The 21,690-nt window shown below is 35.0% G+C and overlaps 3 protein-coding genes across 10 annotated transcripts; 2 read left to right on the plus strand and 1 right to left on the minus strand.

Annotated features, from left to right (window-relative positions):
• The first annotated feature begins 152 nt into the window (after window positions 1-152).
• On the plus strand, window positions 153-12,569 carry LOC112512115 (senescence-associated protein SPA15, chloroplastic). 8 transcript variants are annotated; one of them, XM_025117933.1, is made up of 13 exons: window positions 153-338; window positions 1,914-2,222; window positions 4,535-4,681; window positions 6,839-6,912; window positions 7,230-7,306; window positions 7,404-7,475; window positions 9,096-9,164; window positions 9,245-9,291; window positions 9,904-10,021; window positions 10,090-10,158; window positions 10,248-10,351; window positions 11,620-11,695; window positions 12,228-12,511. In XM_025117933.1, the coding sequence occupies exons 2-13, from the start codon at window positions 1,951-1,953 to the stop codon at window positions 12,399-12,401; spliced, it is 1,299 nt and encodes a 432-aa protein (XP_024973701.1). In that variant the 5' UTR covers window positions 153-338; window positions 1,914-1,950; the 3' UTR covers window positions 12,402-12,511. The 8 variants fall into 8 exon arrangements, with proteins under 8 accessions (XP_024973701.1, XP_024973704.1, XP_024973709.1 ...); XM_025117936.1 differs by having other exon boundaries at window positions 4,538-4,681; XM_025117934.1 differs by having other exon boundaries at window positions 332-423; window positions 12,228-12,569.
• Window positions 12,570-16,250: 3,681 nt separating this feature from the next.
• Window positions 16,251-16,733, plus strand: LOC112512858 (egg cell-secreted protein 1.4-like). The gene has a single exon (XM_025118996.1). It carries the CDS (start codon window positions 16,251-16,253, stop codon window positions 16,731-16,733), a length of 483 nt encoding a protein of 160 aa, XP_024974764.1.
• Window positions 16,734-17,081: 348 nt separating this feature from the next.
• Window positions 17,082-17,634, minus strand: LOC112512652 (histone H4). Its single transcript, XM_025118721.1, has one exon. The coding sequence runs from the start codon at window positions 17,593-17,595 to the stop codon at window positions 17,284-17,286; it is 312 nt and encodes a 103-aa protein (XP_024974489.1). The 5' UTR covers window positions 17,596-17,634; the 3' UTR covers window positions 17,082-17,283.
• Window positions 17,635-21,690: the final 4,056 nt, after the last annotated feature.

Here is a 21,690-nt window from a genome sequence, read left to right on the forward strand (position 1 = left end):
CTTTTAGATAATTTTTAATAATAATTTTAAAATTATTAAAAAATTGTAATTTTAAAATTATGTTAGAAATTGTATTTCGGTGGTAAGGAAAGCATGGGCGACGTTGTCACAATAGCAAATAAATATCAAGTTACAAACGATACAAACCCACTCCCGAATTACTTATTTCGTCCCCAGAAGCCGTACTGTTGGTGCTGGCGATCGAGGGGCCACATGCTTGGCTTGTGGACTCTGTTCATCCTCAGTCTTTAGCATTTGGTCCCCTCTTCCTTACTCTCTCTCTCAATCGTCATCTATTTATGCAAATTATGTTCTTTATCTACTCCCTTTCAGATTAGGTAAGTACTGACTTTGCTACCTCTGTGTTTTGTTTTGAAATTGATTCTATTATGGTTGCAAATTTTGATCTTATCGGGAAAAAGTGTAAGTAATGATTTATGTAATTTGGTTTGAGTTTAAATTTGCTTTATGATATGTTTTTGCCATGATTTGCCTGGATGGATTTTTAGTTTTTCACTTCACACACAGGATAATGGGGGTTTAAGTTAATTGTGCATGTTTGAAGATTTATAAGCATTTTCTTCAATAGTTAAGATCTTCATTATTCATTATCCACTCATGATTGGGATTTCAAGATGTTTTAATTTGTCTATAACTTTGGAAGATGTTTCGGATTTTAAAGGCCATGGAGCGAACTGACTGGGTTGCCTTAGCTCGCACAAACTTTTGGAAAATGTAGCGTGATAGATAGACTGATGGTACCAAGAGGCCTTTGCACGAATGGTACCAAACAAACTTGAGGATCCTTCGCTAGACCATGCTTGGCAACCATAACCTAGGTTTTTGAGCTTATTGAAAAAGTTACAACATTTGGTTCGGTTTGGTTTGCCATAATCTAGCTTATAAGAATTAAGATAGTCTTTTGATAAACTATATTTCTAGTAGCGCTTCATTAAAGCTTTTTTCAGTTATGTCCACTATCTTCTTATTAATTATCTTTTTAGGTCATTTACATCCCCACTAGCTTATTAGCTAGTTCTTTTCCTTCCAAATATGACTAATTTTTAAGATATAACTTTTCAGTCAACAACTAGCTTATTAGTTACTTTACCAAATATAGCTTTAAGGGGCTGTTTACCAATCGCTTACGTGCTTATCGGTAAGAGTCATCACTCTCACTTACCTTGGTTGTTAAGTTTCTCGGCCATCAAAATGCATAGTAGGCAATAATCTTACCTGGTAAGCAGTAACCAGGTAAGGTTGTCTGTCCTTGCCATGTCTCTTAACGGGTAAGATTCTCGGTCCGTGCCATACTCACCTGGTAAGGTAAGTGACCCATAAGCGCTTACCGGGGCTAGTTTTACTAAATGGCCCCTAAGTTTGAGTCTCTCAGGAGATATGAATGTGTAAGTTCGAATCTCTTGGGATACATGAGTGTGTGGATTGACTTTCCATTTCAGAACAAAGAGAACGAATCCTTATTGTGGGAGTGTGGGAAATTTAGTTTGAAGCTGTAAGATGAACTTTGAGATAAGGCTAATGAAAGTGTAAAACCCAGATTTTGCAGTATTGCATATGTATGACATGGTACCCTTGCTTCGCCTCTAAATCTATCAGTTTTGTATCACAAAATAGGTTTTTTCTTCCCTCTAAGAGAAATTAATTGTACCCTTGTATCAAATACGAGTAGTTAGTAGTTCTGGGAGAAGGGTTACTAGGACGTGCAAGTTCACTAGTTACATTTAAACGCATATATGGTGCTGATTTTGGTCAATACTTGAAGTACTGGTTTCATTCTGTTTAGTTTTTATTGAACATGTTCTTATTTCAGATTCTAGCTTTTTTCTTTCTTTGTGAAATGATATATGAGACTGTGTACTTCTGATTTTGATCCTTCCGATTTGCCCAAGCAGCATTCTAAAGTAGGCCACCAGTGACAGTCAAGTATTTATGGCTAAAGTACATGGGATCATCTACTCTTCGGTTAAAAATCCACATCATCCCAGATTAAATTGTAATACTCGAGGACTGGTACCAAGGGAATTCAGCCATCGGCAGCCTTTTTGGTTAAAGTTGAAGTTATCTGGCAAGGGGAAATTGATTACATGTGAAAAATTAAATGGATCAAGGGCGGCTTCTTTTTTATGCCGGTCAAGAGAAACACAAACTGCAGAAACAAAAGAATCTGTAGGCCACAATGAAGATTGCTCAGATAATTTCAGGTAGGGGTATTTCGATAAATTTTCCCTTCATTTCAAACAATAGGCACCTTGACTTTTGAAGTCAATTGATTTATTTCTATTTTGTTATTAATTTAAGAGTAAATTACGTTTATGGTCCCTGTGGTTTGTTAAAAATTATGATTTTCATAACTATGGTTTGGAAATTGCATTTTTCGTTCCTATAGTTTGTAATTCATTGCTATTTGCATCCTTATGGCTTACAAATAATTGTTGTTTCCGTCCCTATGGTTTACGATTCTCTAATGTTTTGGTCCCTTGTACTTTAAAGGTAGGAATTAGTCTAGAGACGAATCTAGCAATAACTTGCAAACCATAGGGAAGGAAAATTGCAATTTATAAATCACAGGGACGAAAATCGAAATTATTAACAAACCAAAGGGATGAAAATTGTAATTCACTCTTAATTTAACACCAAAAATTTTCTCTTGCTGGCCCAACCGGGCTTGCTCAAGTGTTGATCCACAAATCTCCAAATTATGATTGTATGAAAGTGAGTCCTTAAAGTATTTCTTTCTTTTAACCGGATGGATAGAAGCGAACCATGGTAGCCTATAAAGGTTTTCTGCATCGTACTGTACTATAAGAAAACTTATCGTCCACTTCCTACAATCCAGCCTGAAACCTTTGGGTAGGCTCTCTTGTTTATTCTTGTAGTTTGTGCTTCTTATGCTTATAAAAGAATTTTGTGATACGAGCTGCGGGTGGTCACCCTGGGATTAGTCGGATCGCATAGCGGGTTGGATATCCAAGACCACCCTGGGATTAGTCGGCTCGCATAGCGGGTTGGATATCCAGGTTAATAAAAAAAACTGGGTGATACTCGTTTCTTCTTCTTGCTCGTGATTGCCTGTATAGCTTTCTAGAGTAGAGATCTAGTAATGCACTCTAGGCACGAATCATTGGTATTGGATGTATCGTTAGGTTCTGCCGAGTCAAATCTTGTTCCAGATATCCAGAAGGTCCCGAGTTTGAACCAAACACTTGTGTTGCTAGCCAACATCAATGGGGGCAGTAAAACGTTACCTTCTTGAGTGTGAATCCTGGTTTTCTGAAAAACGTCATTTATCCAGCATAGAGTTTGTAAGATAATCAATTTTTTTTGAAATTAAAGAATTCAAATAGTTTTAGAGTTGCAAGGTGGGAAGTGTGACCTCAAATGTCAAACTGCACCTCTTTTTGCCAATGTGAAAATGATCATGTTTATTTCCTTTTTGTTGTGTCATTGAAGAATTCACATATATATGCACTCACATGAGAAACACACACAGACATATATACTATGTATATCACATATACACATTATGTATGTGTAGAGAGAGGTTCATTTGAGAGGTGGCAAGTATTTGAGGAGTAAATAAGTGATCCTAGCCCTTCATACGGTCGAGATTGGTCAAAAATTGCATCTTTGACTAGTCAAAGATCGCAGCTTTGACTGGTCAAGCGAAAAATAGAAAGGTAGTTTCGTAATTTTTACAAATGGGCGGCAAACAAGTGCATATGTGAATTAGTTAATTAGTTCATTTGTGAACCACACGGGTTCATATGTGAATTGGTTAATTAGTTCATATGTGAATTAGTTAAATGGTTCATACGTAAATTACATGGGTTCACATATGAACATATAGTTCATATGTGAATCACACATGAACATATAGTTCATATGTGAATCACACGGGTTCACATATACACTTATTTTGGCCACCTATTTGTAAAAGCTACGAAACTACCCCTATATCTTCCGCATACCATGCGAGGAATTACCCGGTGCTTCAAGTCAAATCCACAAATCTTGACCAAATGAAGGGCTAGGATCACTTCTCTACTTCTCAAATACTTACCACTTTTCAAATGAACCTATGGTTATATCCTGTATGTGTATATAATATATGTATATATGGGGTTTATCTCATGATCGAACATTCTTGAAATTGGAATAATCAATGGTAGTTCTAAAGTTGAAAAGTTGGTGGAAAAAAACTGAGCTCGAAAGTCAAAGTTCGTCTTATCTATCAATGAGACATTGCTTATCTTCATTCCATTCATTAGCGTCATTAGCAAATTCACACACACAAATCTAGAATCGTAGAAATATCTTTAGATACTGTAGAAAATGCGATGCATTAATTACTGTAAATTGTATAGGCTGGAAGATCTATGTTACATAAAATCTTGTAAAATGCCAAGGTAAAGTACTCAAATATGGATCATGCTTGTTTTTCTAGCAAGTGTTAAACTAATATTTGATTGGTGTGAGATTTTCAACAAGTAGTTAATAGTTCTTTTACATGTAGTAGAACTGAGGGCGGAGATGGACAACATTTTCATCCCGAGAGAATTGGTGTTACAAACCGGGCATTAGCTGAAGCTTGTAAATTTGCTTACAATGATGCTAGATATGTTAATGAAAGAGCCAAGAGTGACCTTTTCTTGCTATCTCGGTAATTTCTGTTGCCCTGTTATGCTCATGTCACCTACTCGAGTGCACTGGCAAGATTGATTCACAATGCTCTAGTAATTAAAGAGAAACACTTTCTGTGATATTAGCTATGCTGTTACTGCAGTCAAAATCTGAAATCATGGTCACGATTGTGATTTGATATAGCGATTATCTCCTTGGTAAAAAAGCGGTGGTATAGCGGTCGATATAATTATAGATGTGTATATTTTGGCAGTCAAAAGTCTATCTAGTTATTGAAATTGCATATTAATACGTATGGTTTGGCAGCTAATTACGTGCTCCTAACGATTATAAGGAAATAATTGAAGTTTCAAATGATTTATAAAGTCAAACAAACTATATTCAGCTTCAAAATTGACATCATTTCAAAATATTGTTGACAAACTTCAGAACTTAGAAATCGTGAACTTCAGAAGCCTTAACCTGAACCTAATAGAGCTGACACTTTGGCAAAAGAAAGATCCAGACAATTTGAGCCCAACACTAGATAGCCCAACTAAAGTAAAAAATATAGCACAAGAAAATCGCAGATTTAGCACTGCTATTGCAACTGTAGTTGTGGTCAAAATGCGGCAAATAGTGCCGCTATTAGCGGCACCAGAATTTCAAACCGCTATTCTCCCAAGGACCGCAAACCGCTATACCACCGCCATTGCACCACTATAGCAGTGCGATTGACAGCATAGGATATTAGGGAATTGGTTATCGTCGCTTGTAAGTATGCCAACAGGGAAGCAATCTTTTATAAGCTAATGCTCTATTAATTGAAGAGAAGCACCATGGGTTGACCTGTGTTTTTGGATTTCTTATTGTATATGTTACCATTGACTGATGTTCTATAGTTGTATTCCATGCTAAAGTAACTATAGTTGTACGAAATGTTTAGAAGCTTGACCAGTGACCAAGTGTAGGAAAGGTTTGATTTGGCCGGGTTCTAAAAGGCATGCCATGGCATCAAGGCACGTCTTCGACGCCATGTTAAACCCTGTAGCAGCTGTGTAAGGCGAGGCACGTGCCTGGCGCTATGGCGTCTTGAGGCACGTTATGGTGCATGTTTTTTTGAAGCTTTGTTTGACTTTTTGATTCTACTATTTTTAAAAATTTGCCTTATTTTTACTTTTTAGTGTTTTTACTTCTGTAAGCTATATATATGATTTTTGTATATATGAATTTAAATTGTTCAATATCATTGAGTAATACTAGAAAACATATACGTGTATATACATATATATATATATATATATATATACGTATGTAAATATGTATAGGGTTCGGTTTCAGTAAGAAATCAAAAATTCATGAGAAGCGTAAGAAGCACTTTGTTAGCGGAAGTTCACATAAGTTACCATATGTTAACATTTCATTATAAGGCATGTTAATGTATTTTAACTTATGTTAACATTTTCATGTTAATTTATATTAACATTTTATTATAACCTTCCTGCTCTTCTCATGAAATTTTGATTTCTCACACGATCCCAATTTTATATGTATAGATGATATGCTGACTTGCTGGATTAAGCCATACCTTGAAAACATTGTGGCCTCTAAGGCTTGACCTTGTTGCCATGCCATGCTTCACTCCATTTAGAACCTTGGGTTTGGCCCATAGAACTTAAGATGGGCAAAACCTTTGGAAAAGTGCTGTCACAGTGGTCCGAACATATGAATTGGTCTCCCCCTTCATCGTTTTATTGCTGATATAACAGAAAGATGTTTTTAGCTTGAGATTCATTTGTCTTTGATAATATGAGAGCCTCACGCCTTTCCTCCATCATCTTACATCTCCAACAAGTAATGAACTTTCCTCTAGCAAGCATGTAAAGTTAATCTTCGCCATCTTTTCTTGCACTCTCTTTCTCATAAAATGTTATAGCTTATTTGTAGCTGACTTTTCCAATGTTGCAAGTTACGAATTGGACCTGCAGCTTCCTCTCTTCTTACCAATTAATTAATATTCCTGTTCACCTGCTAGCATTTCCTGTTCAATTTTGAATTAACCACAAATTAGTATTGAAACCTGATACATTTTTGGTTTGATGGTTTTATATATGTTGATGTTATCCTTAGTCTATGTATCTGTTTTTAGATTCAATCTACAGTTCTTCAACCTGATGACAGTTTCTCATCTTATTAGTGGTATTAGGAAGTTGGATGCTCGGGCACGCCAAGATGTTGCTATTCTGGGTTCGGGATTTTTAATGCTTGATGGTAATATTCTTTAGAAGTCAGAGTCACTAACATATGTTGCAACATGGATATAAATCGATATTCATTGGATATAAATATGTTGATCTTCATACCCTTTCTTCTGTTAGCTGCTTTTTTTTCTTTATTTCTTTTAAAATGATCAAATTTTAGTTTTTTTTTGTCTATTTAGTTGGAAAAAGACAACCAGTATCTGAGTTTTTGGTCTCCTTTTAACTGTCCTTTTATTCTAGGAATTAGATATACATAACAGTGCTCCTTCTTTTAGACAAGTACAGCAATGTGTTCGGAATTTTTCTAATCACCTTCTTGCTTGGTAGCTCGGGCTAGGGAGGATACTGAAAAGATTGACAATGACGTGAAGAAAAGAGCCGAGAATCTCCATCACATTGCCCTTGTACGTCCCTTTGTAGTTTTAGTTGTTCGTTTAACTTAAGAAAAGCTGTATACCACAAGAACATAACTTCACTTTGGTGTACTTCCCTTGTTAACAGATTTTACATAACAAAGCTCAGTCTAAATTGAAAAGCGTTGCTGATCGACATTGGAGTGATGGAGCTTTGGAGGTGCTTCTGTTTGCTTGATCTTTTCTTTTTGATTGGGGATTAATTTAGCAATCCATGAACTAATTTCTAAGTTCCCCTATGACTAGAATTGTGTCTTTTTTAAATCATTAGCACCCTTTCACTTTTCTTGTGGTTTCATGATGCAAAATCCATGATAAGAGAGACCACATCTTTTGAACACGACCTAATGAACAAGCACTTACCTTAAGATTGCTTTAAGATTTGAAACTTTTTAACCTCGTTGAAAACCTTAATATTAGGATGAAAGGAGGTGTTTCTGAGAGACAGGAGAGAGAAACAGATCTACCAGAAATGAGGTTGAGCATTCAAAACTTCATTAATTACAATTAAGAAGAATACTAAGAGAATTTATTTGTTAGATAATTTTGATCAATTGATGAAATATCAAGTATAGAAAATCTGTTTTTCTTTCTGTCCATTATAGGAGTCTACTTTTCAAAATTTGAACATGTTGTGGATATATTCTGTGAGGGAAGACTTGATTGCTTTGGGTTATTTCTGCCTAAATGAGACTTTTTTTTCTCAGTACAGAGAATTTCACAAAGTGGACTTTGATTTAGGCACATTGTTTTGTAGAGATTTTTTTGGTTCCATTTTACCCCACCCAATTTGGTTTCGATTAAAAATGTTTTGTTGTTGGTGGTGGTGTTGACTTAAATATAGATGTCAATTCCTTCAAACAAATTGCAGCTGTATGAACACTTGTGTTTGCAGCTATGTGTTCTGTTTTTGTTCTTTTCTTCAGCAAATTCAAGCCTTGAGCCTATTGATGTAACTTCGACGAATGCATTATGCAATATACATTGATAGAAGTTTGGCTTGTTTTGGCAATATAACCATGATACATGCAATAAACCCATATTATTAGTTGGACTTCCAATTTGGTATATACAACAGTTGTCTTCTTTGCAATAGCACCTACCAATTGTGGGTTTTGTCCAATCAACCACAACATCAGTCCTCGAGTTTATGCTTTATATAAAATATCAAATTTCGTGGTCTTTCATATGAACAATGTTCCTTGGGACTAAATGATCGCTTATATTTACAGTAATGGTTCTTCAAATTCATTAATAGTTAAACTAGATGAGCCCAGCATATCCCACTCGGAGGTGGGGTCAGGGAGGGGTAAGATGTATGCAGACATGGCCTCTACTTCAAAGAGTAGAGATGAGCCGAATATATCCGACCGAGAGGTAGGGTCTAGGGGTAAGATGTATGTAACCTGACCTCTACCTCAAAGAGTAGAGCGGCATTTTCCGTGAATACCTTCAGCTTGTGAAGAGTGTTTGAAAGAGAGAAATGCATTGAGATAGAAAATGAAAAGTTAGATACGAGTAAGAAATAACATAAAAATAGAAGCATGTGCAGGAAAACCATAACCAAGATAAAGGCCCTTAGTCTAACTTAGGGCTGTAGTGACTACTGACCTAACTAACAACTCATCAAGAGTTCTTTTGCTTAAATATGTAAATACAATATTCTTGTATAAGTTGAATAGTGATTTTGGTGATTTTTCAGTCTTGAAAGTATCACGTATCGAAAATCTCGGCTGTGATCAATGAATCTATATTTAAAATATTTCTTATGCTCTATCAGGCTGATCTCCGGCGTGCTGACTATATAGCCAAGCAGCGGGCAATGGAAGATGTCCTCATGGCTTTAGAGGTATGTTTTGGTGTGCTGCTGTATCTTTTTATGACAATCATGTACTTCCCTTTTTTTCTTACTTCTAATACTTTTTCCAGTTCATAAAAGACGTCCATGACATGATGATAAGCAAGATGTATGAACTGTAAGTTCTACTTTCTGAGAATATCTGATAATGTGGCATATTCTCTTTTCATTCAAAAAAATATACTGCTACTTTTGAGGCTGAATGGATTATTTTTCAACTTCATTTTTACTATATGGTTTCTGTCAATGTTCACGAAACTTTTGGCCAAGTACATTGAACTTATAACAAATGCTACAGATGACAAAGTCTTGGTGTAAATCTTGTATGAAAATCAGCAAACCTTTTGTTCCTTTTTCTTTCACTACTTGTTTGAGTCCTAGCTCCTGCATCTTGACAAGGCTGTTATCTTCTCTTCCATTTTGAATTTGAGAAAGTAATTCATTTGATATCGAAAGTCAAACATGGACCTTCTTTTTCTTTCAATACTTGTTTGTGTAACCGATTTCACTTTCCTCTGCCCTATTACATTGCTTGTTTGCTTACATACACACTCTCACTTGTTTTATCTATTTGGGGTAGAGGTAAGGTTTGCATACATCTTACCTCCTCAGACCATACATCTGCGTGGGACTTATTGTGTCTGTTTGGTATGGTATGATTTACCAACAATGCCGATAGGCACTACCGTCCTAGCTTTTTGTCACGTTATTGATATCAAGTCGTGTACAGGAAAAATGGAGCTCTATCTTCCGATGACATGGCGGGGCAAATAACACTTGAAAAGAACGGAATGGTCCTTGACTTTTTCCTTGGGGAGGTTTCAACTGATCGCATTACTGCTATTCAGGTCCATAATAATCCACCTGCTATTCAACACATCTTATTAGCATATATGAATATATTGAAGATGTTCAGGAAGCTTATCGGGATATGGCATCTGCACTTTCTGAGGTTGATGGAATTGACTATACCGACCCTGAAGAGGTCAGCTGGAAAGAAAACCAAAATTAGACAAACTTAGGACTAATTCAGTGCAATGCTAATTCCTTTGCTCATTTTTACATGTGGAGCAGCTTGAGTTGTTGGTTGCAACACTGATGGATCTCGATGCAATGGATGGCAAAGGTAGTGTATCATTATTGGCAGAGTGTTCAAGTTCTCCTGACGTTAATACAAGGTAGATCTTCTTTTATTCTCATAATTAATATACTTCACTGCCATCTTCTTTCTTATAGTTGTATTTTCTTGTCGACGTGTGTAATGTTGGATAAAGTGCAATATTTTGGGATAAACCAAATGACACCCCACCCAGTGGGGTCCGAGGGGGATGTTCACAGACCTGACCTCTATCCCATAGAGTAGAGCAACTATTTTCGTCAAGACTTTATATATTGGAATGTCCTATGAAAATTGAAGCATTTTTTGGCAAAATTTCTAGCTTACCATATCCATGTTACTTGTCATCATTACATATTATCGACATGGTTGATTTTCGTTGCAAGAGCCCCAATTTTTTAATTTTTTTTGAAGTATATAATATCTATGTAACGGGCACATCTTCCTTACCGTTGGTGAGGTTTGAACCTTTGGCCTCTTGGGAGGCAAAGGCCCGGATACCGCTAGGCCAAAGGGCCTTTGTTAAGAGCCCCAATTTTGTTATTGTTAAAGGTTGTTTTCGATGTAGACTGATTGCATTGTGAACCATTATACACGACACTTCATTGCAACAAGCTTTTGAACCTTTTGGAAGGGGGAAAAACCATGCTTTGTGTTAACTAGTGGTTTTGGACAAATTCTAACGTGGGTTTTAACTGTTCAAGTTCTTTTTGTTCTAGTTGCAAGTAGCTAAATAGAAAGTTAAAGATATTTTGGAATATTGCACATTGTTGTGAATCATTCTTCTTATTTGTAAAGCAAACCAAAAATCAAACACATCCGGTATGTCCCATTTGGAAGTAGGGTTCGGGGTGTGGAATGTATGCAAATTTGACCTCTAAAAATGTAGAGCGGTTGTTTCCATGAAGACCCCTGACCAACCATTCTATTTGTGGAAAAATGCAAAGGTATGTCCCATTTGGAAGTAGGGTTCGGGGTGTGGAATGTATGCAAATTTGACCTCTAAAAATGTAGAGCGGTTGTTTCCATGAAGACCCCCGACCAACCATTCTATTTGTGGAAAAATGCAAAAAGCACACATAACTTTGTGCTGTATTTGGTCAATAAGATTCTCCTAGTTCATCTTTGGTTGTCTTAGACCTGTTGTTAGCAGTATAATACTTCCATAAAACTACATATAGAGTCAAAACATGCAATTTTAAAGGATTTGGGAGTTATTGAAACCATATGATGTGAGTTAAACAATTGCATCAAGAAGGAATTTTATAGTGAATGATGATCCAAAGCTTTCTTAAGGTCTTTTCTAATGCCTGTTTCTTTATATTGCAGAAAAGCATTGGCTAATGCTTTATCTGTTGCACCATCGATGTGGACTCTTGGAAATGCAGGCATGGGGGCATTACAGGTAATCTATCATCTCAATAGATGGCGTCTTAATCAAGTAATACGCCCCTTGCAACAATTTTCCTTTTATCATGTCTTTTTCAAAAATCTTAAATTACTTGAACCAAATCAAACTATACAAAACCTGGTTAATCCCACATGGAGTAGGGTCTAGGAAGGGTAAGATGTATACAGAGCTTTTCTCTATCCCAAGGAGTAGAGAGGCTATTTGTGAAGACCCCCGGAAGTGGAAATTACTTGGTTGCCCCAAATCTGTCATTACCAAGTTCTCTGAAAAACCAAACCAAACCAAAACAGACCCAGTAGATCCCACATAGAGGTAGGGTTTGGGGAGGGTAAAATGTACACGTACCTTACCTCTACCCCAAAGGGTAGGTGCGAGTGTATGCAAATAAGCAATTACCAACAGGGCAGAGGAAAGTGAAACACAAAGCACAGTCTAGGCAAACTACAATTACCAACTTCTCTTTGATTGAAGGGTATTTTAGTAACTAATAGCATTAGACATTCCAAATGAAATGAAATGGTTGCAGAGACTAGCAGAGGACAGCAACCCAACCATTGCAGCTGCAGCATCTAAAACCATTTCAGAACTGAAGAGACAATGGGAGATAGAAGAAGGTGACAACTATAGATTCATGATGAATCAAATTCCATTGCCCAAGCTAGACTACGATGATGATGCCGATGACGATGATGCAATATAAGACTAAAGCTAATAGCAACTTAGATAGATATCTTGATAAACCGAGTAATTTGTAGTGATTAACGTCTATGTATGATCGATGGTTAAAGGTTTAATTTCCGCAAAAAAAAACAATCTCATATAGAAATTTCCTTCGTATATATAATAAGGGTCCCACCCGGACTTTTCTATGGTTGAAAATCCAATTGATTTCAATTGGTTCAGTTCAATTAACATTGGACGAAAGTACCAATCCAATACAATCTGATGGATGATTGGAATCCAACCATTGGATATTATTGTTGGTTCCATTGGATATGATTGATTCATCTAATATTTTGATTCGATATTTAACCAATTAATCCACGATTTCAACCTATTCATATATTTTTCTAATTTCTTTAATACTATTTTTTTTTTACCTTCTTCTTCACATCACATACACCCATCATCATATAGGAGTTAAAGTCGAAACATTTATAATAAATTTAACATAAAAAAATGTGATTCAAGTACCATAGAAATACCCATAAAATGTTATAAAGGAATGTGAAGCATGATATGGTCAAAGAGAATGGAAGTTGGGTTAATAAGAATGGGAGTCGGTGTTTGATCATCAGAGAAACTAGAGGACCAAGGGAAAATCCTGTCGGTTTAACGGGGAATGAAAATTTGGGATTAAAAATCTTTATTTTTAAATTCATGTAATTAACTTCTGACGGATGTCGAGTCCATCAAATAATAAATTACAACTAACGACTAGTTACAACCAAAATTATAGTAGTGTAAGTCGGGTCGAATCCACAGAGACTCGGTCTAACGTTATATGACTAGCGAATCAAGTACACGATGAAAACATAAAAGAAAAAAAACTAATAATCACGAGGGGGGGGGGKGGGATTTGATTAATTACTCTAAAAATGCAATAAAATATATAAATTAAAACAATTGATTAAAGTCCCAACATCGATTCAATACCGATTAAGATGTTAGTACCTATCATCGATTCCAAAAAAATGTAAACGGAAAGGACAAGCCCGAATTGGTTTTAATCGTTAACAAGCTCTAACGACCCAATTTTTTCCATAGATAATCGTTGATTAAAATAAGTTCTCTAATCAACCCTTAACCACAAATACAAGTTCAAAAAAGCTCTTAAACTCATAGGTGCGACTAGCTTTACCGGACTAGAAAAAAGTACCAATTCAAAGCCATAAGCTCATAAGCTCGGCTTATCGAGACTCTAATCGCAAGATTTCAAATATTCCATCCGAGAACCTTATCGAAACCAAATGAATACTAGTGTTACTCTATCAAAATTCTAAGACGATTACGTATCTAAGAATTCTGAATAACCATTCCATAAAAGAATTCCAATTAGTTAGCTAGACTAATTAAAAACCCAAATATGATAAACATTAATTTCAGAAATCAAGCAAAAAGGCTTGTTCAACATGTTTACAATGAATCCTCAAAGCAATAACAAATCAAAACCTAATTAAATCAACGTTGGAATGAACAAATTAGCAACACATAGCTAAACTAGATTACTGATTCTAAAGGTTTTAGGACTTATCGGAAGGATCAAGAAAGATTGATGAGAAAGATTTCCGTCTTCACTCTCGCATCCGTCTTCTCCAATGGAACCCACTGTTGTCTCTTTCTCGTCTCCGACTTCTTCAATCAAACAGCCCCCTGCYGTCTCTGTCCTTTCCAATCGAACAGACCACCTGCTGTCCTCGCTCTCGCCTTCAATTGAACAGCCTCCGACTGTCTTGCTCTCGTTTCTTTCCAATCGAACAACCTGCTGTCCTCTCTCTCCCTTCAATCGAACAGCCTGCTGTCCTTGCTCTCCCTTCAATCGAACAGCCCCTGCTTCTCCAGTCCCTCTCGCTTTTTATAACGAACCAGCCCCCTTGTCTTCGATCACGTCCCTCTCCAATCAGATCGATCGCGCCCCACGTCTTCTCCATTTTGAACCCCACGAACTATTGTCGCCTCCTTCCCTCTCGATCCCACGTCTTAGGGCAACTCCAATCGAACGGTAAAACCTTAGTTTTGCCGTTCTTTTGGATCCAATCGACCTGCAAAAACACCAAAACTATAGCGGTCGCTGAAAATGAACGACAAATATGCCGGGGGAGAAGAACGGCATCTTGCCAAATTGGTGGTCCCCACCATGTTTTCCCAATATTTAATGATTTTTAAATAAATTATAAATAAATAAATAATTACAAATATTAAGTTTTAGGTTTTTATATTTATTATTTAAATTTATATATATATAATAAATTATTAATAACACAAATATGATATCGGATAAACGTAAACGTATTTTATTAATGGAAATTTTAAAAACTGAAATACATAAATTAAAGGGTCCAATCGTCTTCGTTAGGCATAAACTGACTAAAGCTTCCTGCTAGGTTTATTTATGTGTTTTTTTTAATTTGTGCTATTTGAACTAATGTAATATTTTTAAATATAAAATTTATTAATTACAATTTTATCGTTTTTATTTTAACATTTCTTCATTAAATAAATTAATTACTAATTCTTTATTATTATAATATCTATTACAAATTATAAATATTGTTATTAAAAATAGTAAATAAAATATGTTATTTTAATGTGGGGTCCACAAATTTGATGTTTTTTTTAGAGTGTGATTGGAGTTGAGTTTTTTTTTTTTTTTTGTTTATGAGTCCACCAGATTTGGTGTTTTTGGTGTTTTTTTTGGTGATGAGGTTGGAGTTGCCAAAATGCCTCCTCTCCAAACTCTTCTGGCCGATCCAAAATGTAAAGAGGATGTGGCTTTATTTGGGCTTGATGAAGTCTACAAAAGTTAGGCCACAAATTGGGTTTTTTTCATTTTTTTGGAGTTGGACTCTAAAAAAAATAACATAGGTTAAATAAACAAATTTTTTCTCACAACAATGAAAATAAAAGGCTTCTTAACATTAATTTTTAACCAAGAATATATAGTATCAACTCCAGATAAACATAATCAAATACATGATAAACATCCATTTTAAATATTGAAAATCTAAACTATAATTAAGATAATCATTGAGTTCGAACAGAATGTTTAATTATTATCTTTATCAAAAACTATGTTATTAAACCAAAAATAAATTACTTTGTTATTAAATCTAAAATTAAATTATAATAAAAAATAGAATTAAAGAAATTAAACCAAAAAACAAAAACTATTAAATAGTTAATTTGATATTAATATCAATCCATTTTTTTTTCAAAATTTTATGTTATCTTCAAATTTATATTTCATTTAAAAATAAAAATATTATCGTTTTCGCAAAACCACATAAAATCGTATTATATCGATAGAGACAAAGAATAAAAACTAAACATTAAAATCGAAATTTATCTCGCTGCATTACGCAAATACCTTTCTAATCAACTTATAATATGACAATGTATATATTTTGAAACTACAATAAAACCACAAGTTTTATTTGATAAAGTTGGTTTATAAGTTTTTTCTCATCCCAAACTTGAGTTCAAATCTTGTTATTATCATTTTCTTAATTTCTAACTTTTAGTTTCAAATATATTATATTTATAAAAAAAATTCGTAATAAAAGACTTGAACTCAATACCTTATATATGAAAAACGATGAACATATATGATTTTATGAAAAATATTCTTATGTTTGTTTCTCAATTAATTAGATATAAACTCAATTAATTAAATAATTACCAACTCATTTAATTTAATTATTATAACATCAAAAATCTTTCAAATTCCATCATCGTTATTTGTCCCCTTGGCTTCCCACAATCGTATAACCCCTCACCATCCATCTCCTATATATTCTTTTAACTCCCATTTTCACTCAAACCACAAATCATGGCTAACCCTTCTCTGCTAATCCTTCTAACCCTGGTTCTTCCCACCATCTCCAGACCTTTAGCCACCACCAATGCTCCAACTCTAGCAGCTCGACTCAATAGCCACGATGGTCAAGATGGCGCTTCAACCGGGTGTTGGGAAACGTTGTTTGAACTCCAATCGTGCACCGGTGAAATCATTCTCTTTTTCTTAAATGGCGAGACGTATTTAGGGACAGGTTGTTGTAGGGCGATCGAGAAAATTGAAAAGCAATGCTGGCCGTCGTTGCTTGGATCACTTGGATTTACGACTGAAGAAGGTGACATATTGCGTGGTTATTGTGATATATCTTCTGATAATGATGATGTACCAACTGCCACACCTCCGCCACCAAGCATCATTCCACCACCACCAACCACCACACCTCCGCCACAAGCTGCTAACACCACCACCACCACCACTACTGTTGCTAGTAATTCTACCATCTCTGTTAAGGCTTGATTTTGATTGTTTCTTTTGAGATCAAGAGGACAATCATGAATAATGTAATAAAGAAGTTGGATTTATTGAGTTTTATTATTATTTGCAATTTTAACAGGTTCATTTTACATCATCACCGTCGCCAACCACCACCGGACTCAATTCAAGCACCGGCCACCACCACCCACCACCACAAATACCAAACTTGTTAAAGCATAAACATCAATAAATTGAAAAATCATAATCCACCAAGCAAAATTATTTCATGGAAACTCAAATATATAAAAACCCTAAATCAACAGTCATTGGTTTTTGAACAAGTTATGTTCAATTTAGACAATCATCTTTGCAACCAAGATCATGATTTACAAAACATGAAAAGGTTACTTATAATTGTTAAAATCGAAGCTGTTCCATAGCTTTTTTAAAGAAATTACAGGATTTTTTTGTAGAATGAAACAACCCCCAAAATGAAGATCGTTGATTAAAGCTAGAATCAAACATCAAAAAGATAAACCTAGCATGATATACAGTAGCTTAAACGATTTGTACCACCAGCACTAACCTAAATTTAACCACCAAATCCATAGAGAGTACGCCCCTGTCGTTTTAAAGCATAAACGACGTCCATAGCAGTGACTGTTTTCCGGCGAGCATGCTCGGTGTATGTGACTGCATCTCTAATGACGTTCTCGAGAAATATCTTGAGAACTCCACGAGTTTCCTCGTATATCAAACCACTGATACGCTTGACACCACCTCTGCGAGCTAACCTTCGAATGGCGGGCTTTGTGATGCCTTGGATGTTATCACGAAGAACCTTACGGTGTCGTTTGGCTCCTCCCTTTCCCAATCCCTTGCCTCCTTTCCCACGGCCTGACATTTTTCAGAAGAAGATGAGAATTAGGGTTTCGAATTTGAGGTTGATGAAGGAAATGGGGATAAAATTGAGATTTATAGATGTGGGTTTTGAAGGAAGGTCGGGATTTGAAAGCTTGCTGGCGGGCGATTTAAAGTTCAATGGAATCCGTTTGATAAGATTTAATCGGACGGTGGATTTACCTTCTCGGATCGCAATCCGTGTGTGAGATTTAATTAGATAAAAGAGTAAATTATAGATTTGGTCCTTGTGCTTTAAAGTTTAATACAATTACGGTCCCTATATTAGTTTCATTCAAGGCTCAAAATGGTGTGACAACAATGTCAAGCCTCAAGCTTAGGGGGTGTTTGGGATTGCTTATAAAAATAACTTATTGACTTATTCTGGTGTGACACCGATAATAAGCATTTTTGAGTGTTTGGATAAACAACTTATACCGGTGTCAAACCGGTAATAAAGAGTTTTTGAAGAAGTTAAAATCTTCTGACTTATAATAAGTTGATAAGTTGTTTCAAATAAGCACCCCAAACACCCCCTTAGAAGCCATGACGAGATCGAGGCGTTTTTCAAGGGGTAACTTATTGTGGCAAATCTTTATATCATATAAATTATTATACATATAAACATATATTTTTTACTAATACTTAATGAGTCAATGATATTAAATAATTTAAATTAGGTTATACATTAGAAATTAATAAATAAAACATTAAAAAAAAGCAAGAAAAATCAAATTGCGTTACGAAAACGACATATTAGGTCTTGGTGTGCCGCAGACATAACGTGAGGTGAGACACAAGCCTTAAGCCACAACTACTATTGCAGCTTTTTTGAACATTGGTTGTGTTATGGATTGATTAAATTACATATTTCGTACCTGTGATTATATGAAAATTATGGATCAGATCCCCCAGATGAAATAATTACAGATACAGTCATTGTGGTTTCACTTTTGTTACGAATTGGGTCCCTTCCCTTAACTTTGTTAACTTAAGCTCTATTAAATCAGGGGAGTTTTGGTTGTTTGATATTTTGTCATTAACTGCAATAGTTTATGATTATATATATATATATATATATATAGGGGCTTAATCAAATGAGAACTAATTAGTTTGTGGTAACTGTGAGAACCAATATTAACCACAAATCAATAGATAAATTAGGAAATTTATAATTTTGGCAATTTTGAATTAAAATATTAATGCAAGGATATTTTTGGTATTTTAAAACTTTCCTCCCTCCTCTCTTCTCTCTCCGACCACCGTCCTCCCGCCACCGTCCGCCGGCCACCGTCCTCCGGTGATACTACAATGGTATCATAATGTATCATATATGTGCTTGGGTATCACATTGATGTCGTTTGTGTGGTCGATCGAAGATGTAACAAAGTGGTATCACTATGCATCTTATATATGATTAGGTATCACAATGTATCTTTTGTTTAACAGAGTCAATATTTTTAGGTATCACAGTGGTATCATAGTGGTATCATCGGAGGACGGTGGCCGGAGAGAGAAGAGAGGAGAGAGGAGAGTTTTAAAATACCAAAAATATCCTTGCAATAAGATTTTAATTTAAAATTACCAAATTTATAAATTTCCTAATTTATCTATTGATTCGTGGTTAATATTGGTTCTCACAGTTACCACAAACAACTCAGTTCTCTCTTGAATAGGCCCCTATATATATATATATATATATATATATATATATATATATATCTACAAAAGGCACACCTCCCTAGAACAAGGAGATAACTTTCTTCTCCATCTCGAGTTCACATATGAACCCGTTTGCCGCCTATTTATAAAAGTTACAAAACTACCCCTCTATTTTCCGCAAAGCCGCAATTCTTGATTAGTCAAAACCGCAATTCTTGACCAGTCAAATCCGATCTTGACCGCATGAAGGGCTAAGATCACTTTTTTACTTCTTAAATATTTACCACTTCTCAAAATAACCTATAGCTATATATGTATGTATGAAAGAGCCAGTTGGAGATTGGGAGCTGGGATCGTTGACCCCAACCACTTCCCTCATGTCGCCTCCAAGACGTTCTCATCTTCCTCCTCTCTGACTGCGATGATAAGTATGCAGAAGTATACACCGTAACACCCATTTAGCACCTTATTCTAATTCAATTGATTTCTTTCAAATCATAAATTGAGTTCTTTCATTCTTATTTTATGGTTTATGATTATCTAGATCTAGGTTGTGGAATTTGGTAATGTTCTATGTGTTTGTGAATAAGTTGTTAACAAAACTGTTGATGTAGTAGGTATTGCCACAACAACCACATCTGGCCTTTGACTCAATTAGCAAAATGAAGTTTTTAGCGCTTTATTTTTTAAGAAAACATTTTTTTGGAAGATGTAATAACATGTTTTTGGACACAAAGATGTTGTGGAAAGATACCTTGCATATGTACTTACCTAGTTTAGTAGTAGTTGACTTTTGTTTGGGTAATACCCATTGGACAATATGTTTTTTTGTACTTTTATTATCCTTTGTTCTCCCTTGGTGCTATATAGACGAAGCTTGTCTTTATTCTTTGTATGCCACCAGAAACAAAGTTTCTCAAAAGCTTTTTATTCTAATACTTTAATATTACTTGCAATATTTAAGTATTTAAAAAGTGTTCTTCAATTATACTAGTTGCTTCAGTAGCAGTTACAACTTTCACTTTACATTTTCTACACACTTACTTTTCAACAAGTTGTTTTCATGTCATTTACATTTAAGTCTTTAATTCCAGTAATGTCGGGATAAACACCCTAGCTTGGGTGTAAATGAAGGTTGGGGGGAAAAAGAGAAATGTTCATGGATAATTGCTTTTATCATAACTATCTACTTCATTATTCATCATTGGGTTAATGTTTCATCTAGTAATCTTTGACAAATTAAAACATGTTATTTTACTTGGATGAGTTGGGCTTAAAAATAAGCCAACATAAATGTTTTCACCAGTAGAATTATAGAGGTTGTAAGAGCTGCAACAACTTTATGGGTTGCAAAACTATATGCTAAGAAAGGTAAGATATGTATGTATTAAGCTTGGATTTGTGCTCGTTTTAGGTATGCCAACATGGAGTATAATCTGCACTTGAAAAAAAGGTCATTCAATCCGGTAGTATTGTATAGAGCTATTGTTGCAACAACCTTAAGTTTTGCTGTGGCAAGGTTTTAGCACACTGATGCTGAAATTCCAACCTAATCTTGCACCTTTGCTTCCTTTTAGTTGTTGTTTCATCTCAGTAGTTGGTTAATCTATTCTCAAGATATTGCTTCGATTTTACCTATTGGATCTCATTTTAAGATTGACTTTTGTAACTCTTTGCTTTTAAAATCCCTGATGAGCGATAATGGTATTACTTACTATCATTACTTGTGATAATTGGGTTCTGATTATTATCCAAGGTATTTATTATGTGAATTAATTGTTTATATGGATACATGCTTACGTAAAATTAATATGTGAGTATGTGTATTTTATGCATAGGGATACATGCACAATATATGGGTATATATATATATATATATATATATATGAGTATGTGTATGTTATGTATATATGTAGGCATTAATATGCATGTATGTGTAGGCATATGTGTGTATGTATGTATGTATGAAATGATATATATATATATATATATATATATATATATATATATGGGCTTAATCAAATGAGAACTGAATTGTTTGTGGTAACTGTGAGAACTAATCTCAACCACATATTATAATAATCAATGGGTAAGATTAAAAAGAATCTTAATTACTGCCATTTAATGACATTATATGAACAAGGGCAAGATGGTCATTTTGTACATTAATATTCTTGTTCAATTGGAATCCAAATATAGTGAAGATACTTTCCTGTATTTGAGACGAAGACGATTGCCTTAAGCCCTAGAGTAATTTCAATTGTGCTACATTGTGGTACATTTAGTGTTGATCATAACCTGTTAGAAAATGGTGTGATACATTGTGATAACATTTAGCCTTTGTAATAATATTTGACTGAACATTGTGATAATCAATTTGTGCTACATTGTGGTAACAGCACCTCTGCTACATAAAATCTGCAGATGTATTAACAAC

Source organism: Cynara cardunculus, assembly GCF_001531365.2.
Source record: "Cynara cardunculus var. scolymus isolate 2C chromosome LG 5, CcrdV1, whole genome shotgun sequence".
NCBI lineage: Eukaryota > Viridiplantae > Streptophyta > Magnoliopsida > Asterales > Asteraceae > Cynara > Cynara cardunculus.

Coding starts and splice junctions, on each gene's coding strand:
- LOC112512652 (XM_025118721.1), bottom strand. CDS start 17,595: ATGTCAGGCCGTGGGAAAGGAGGCAAGGGATTGGGAAAGGGAGGAGCC.
- LOC112512858 (XM_025118996.1), top strand. CDS start 16,251: ATGGCTAACCCTTCTCTGCTAATCCTTCTAACCCTGGTTCTTCCCACC.
- LOC112512115 (XM_025117933.1), top strand. CDS start 1,951: ATGGCTAAAGTACATGGGATCATCTACTCTTCGGTTAAAAATCCACAT. Junction 6,913..7,229: donor GGGATTTTTAATGCTTGATG/GTAATATTCTTT, acceptor CTTGCTTGGTAG/CTCGGGCTAGGGAGGATACT. Junction 7,307..7,403: donor ATCTCCATCACATTGCCCTT/GTACGTCCCTTT, acceptor CCTTGTTAACAG/ATTTTACATAACAAAGCTCA.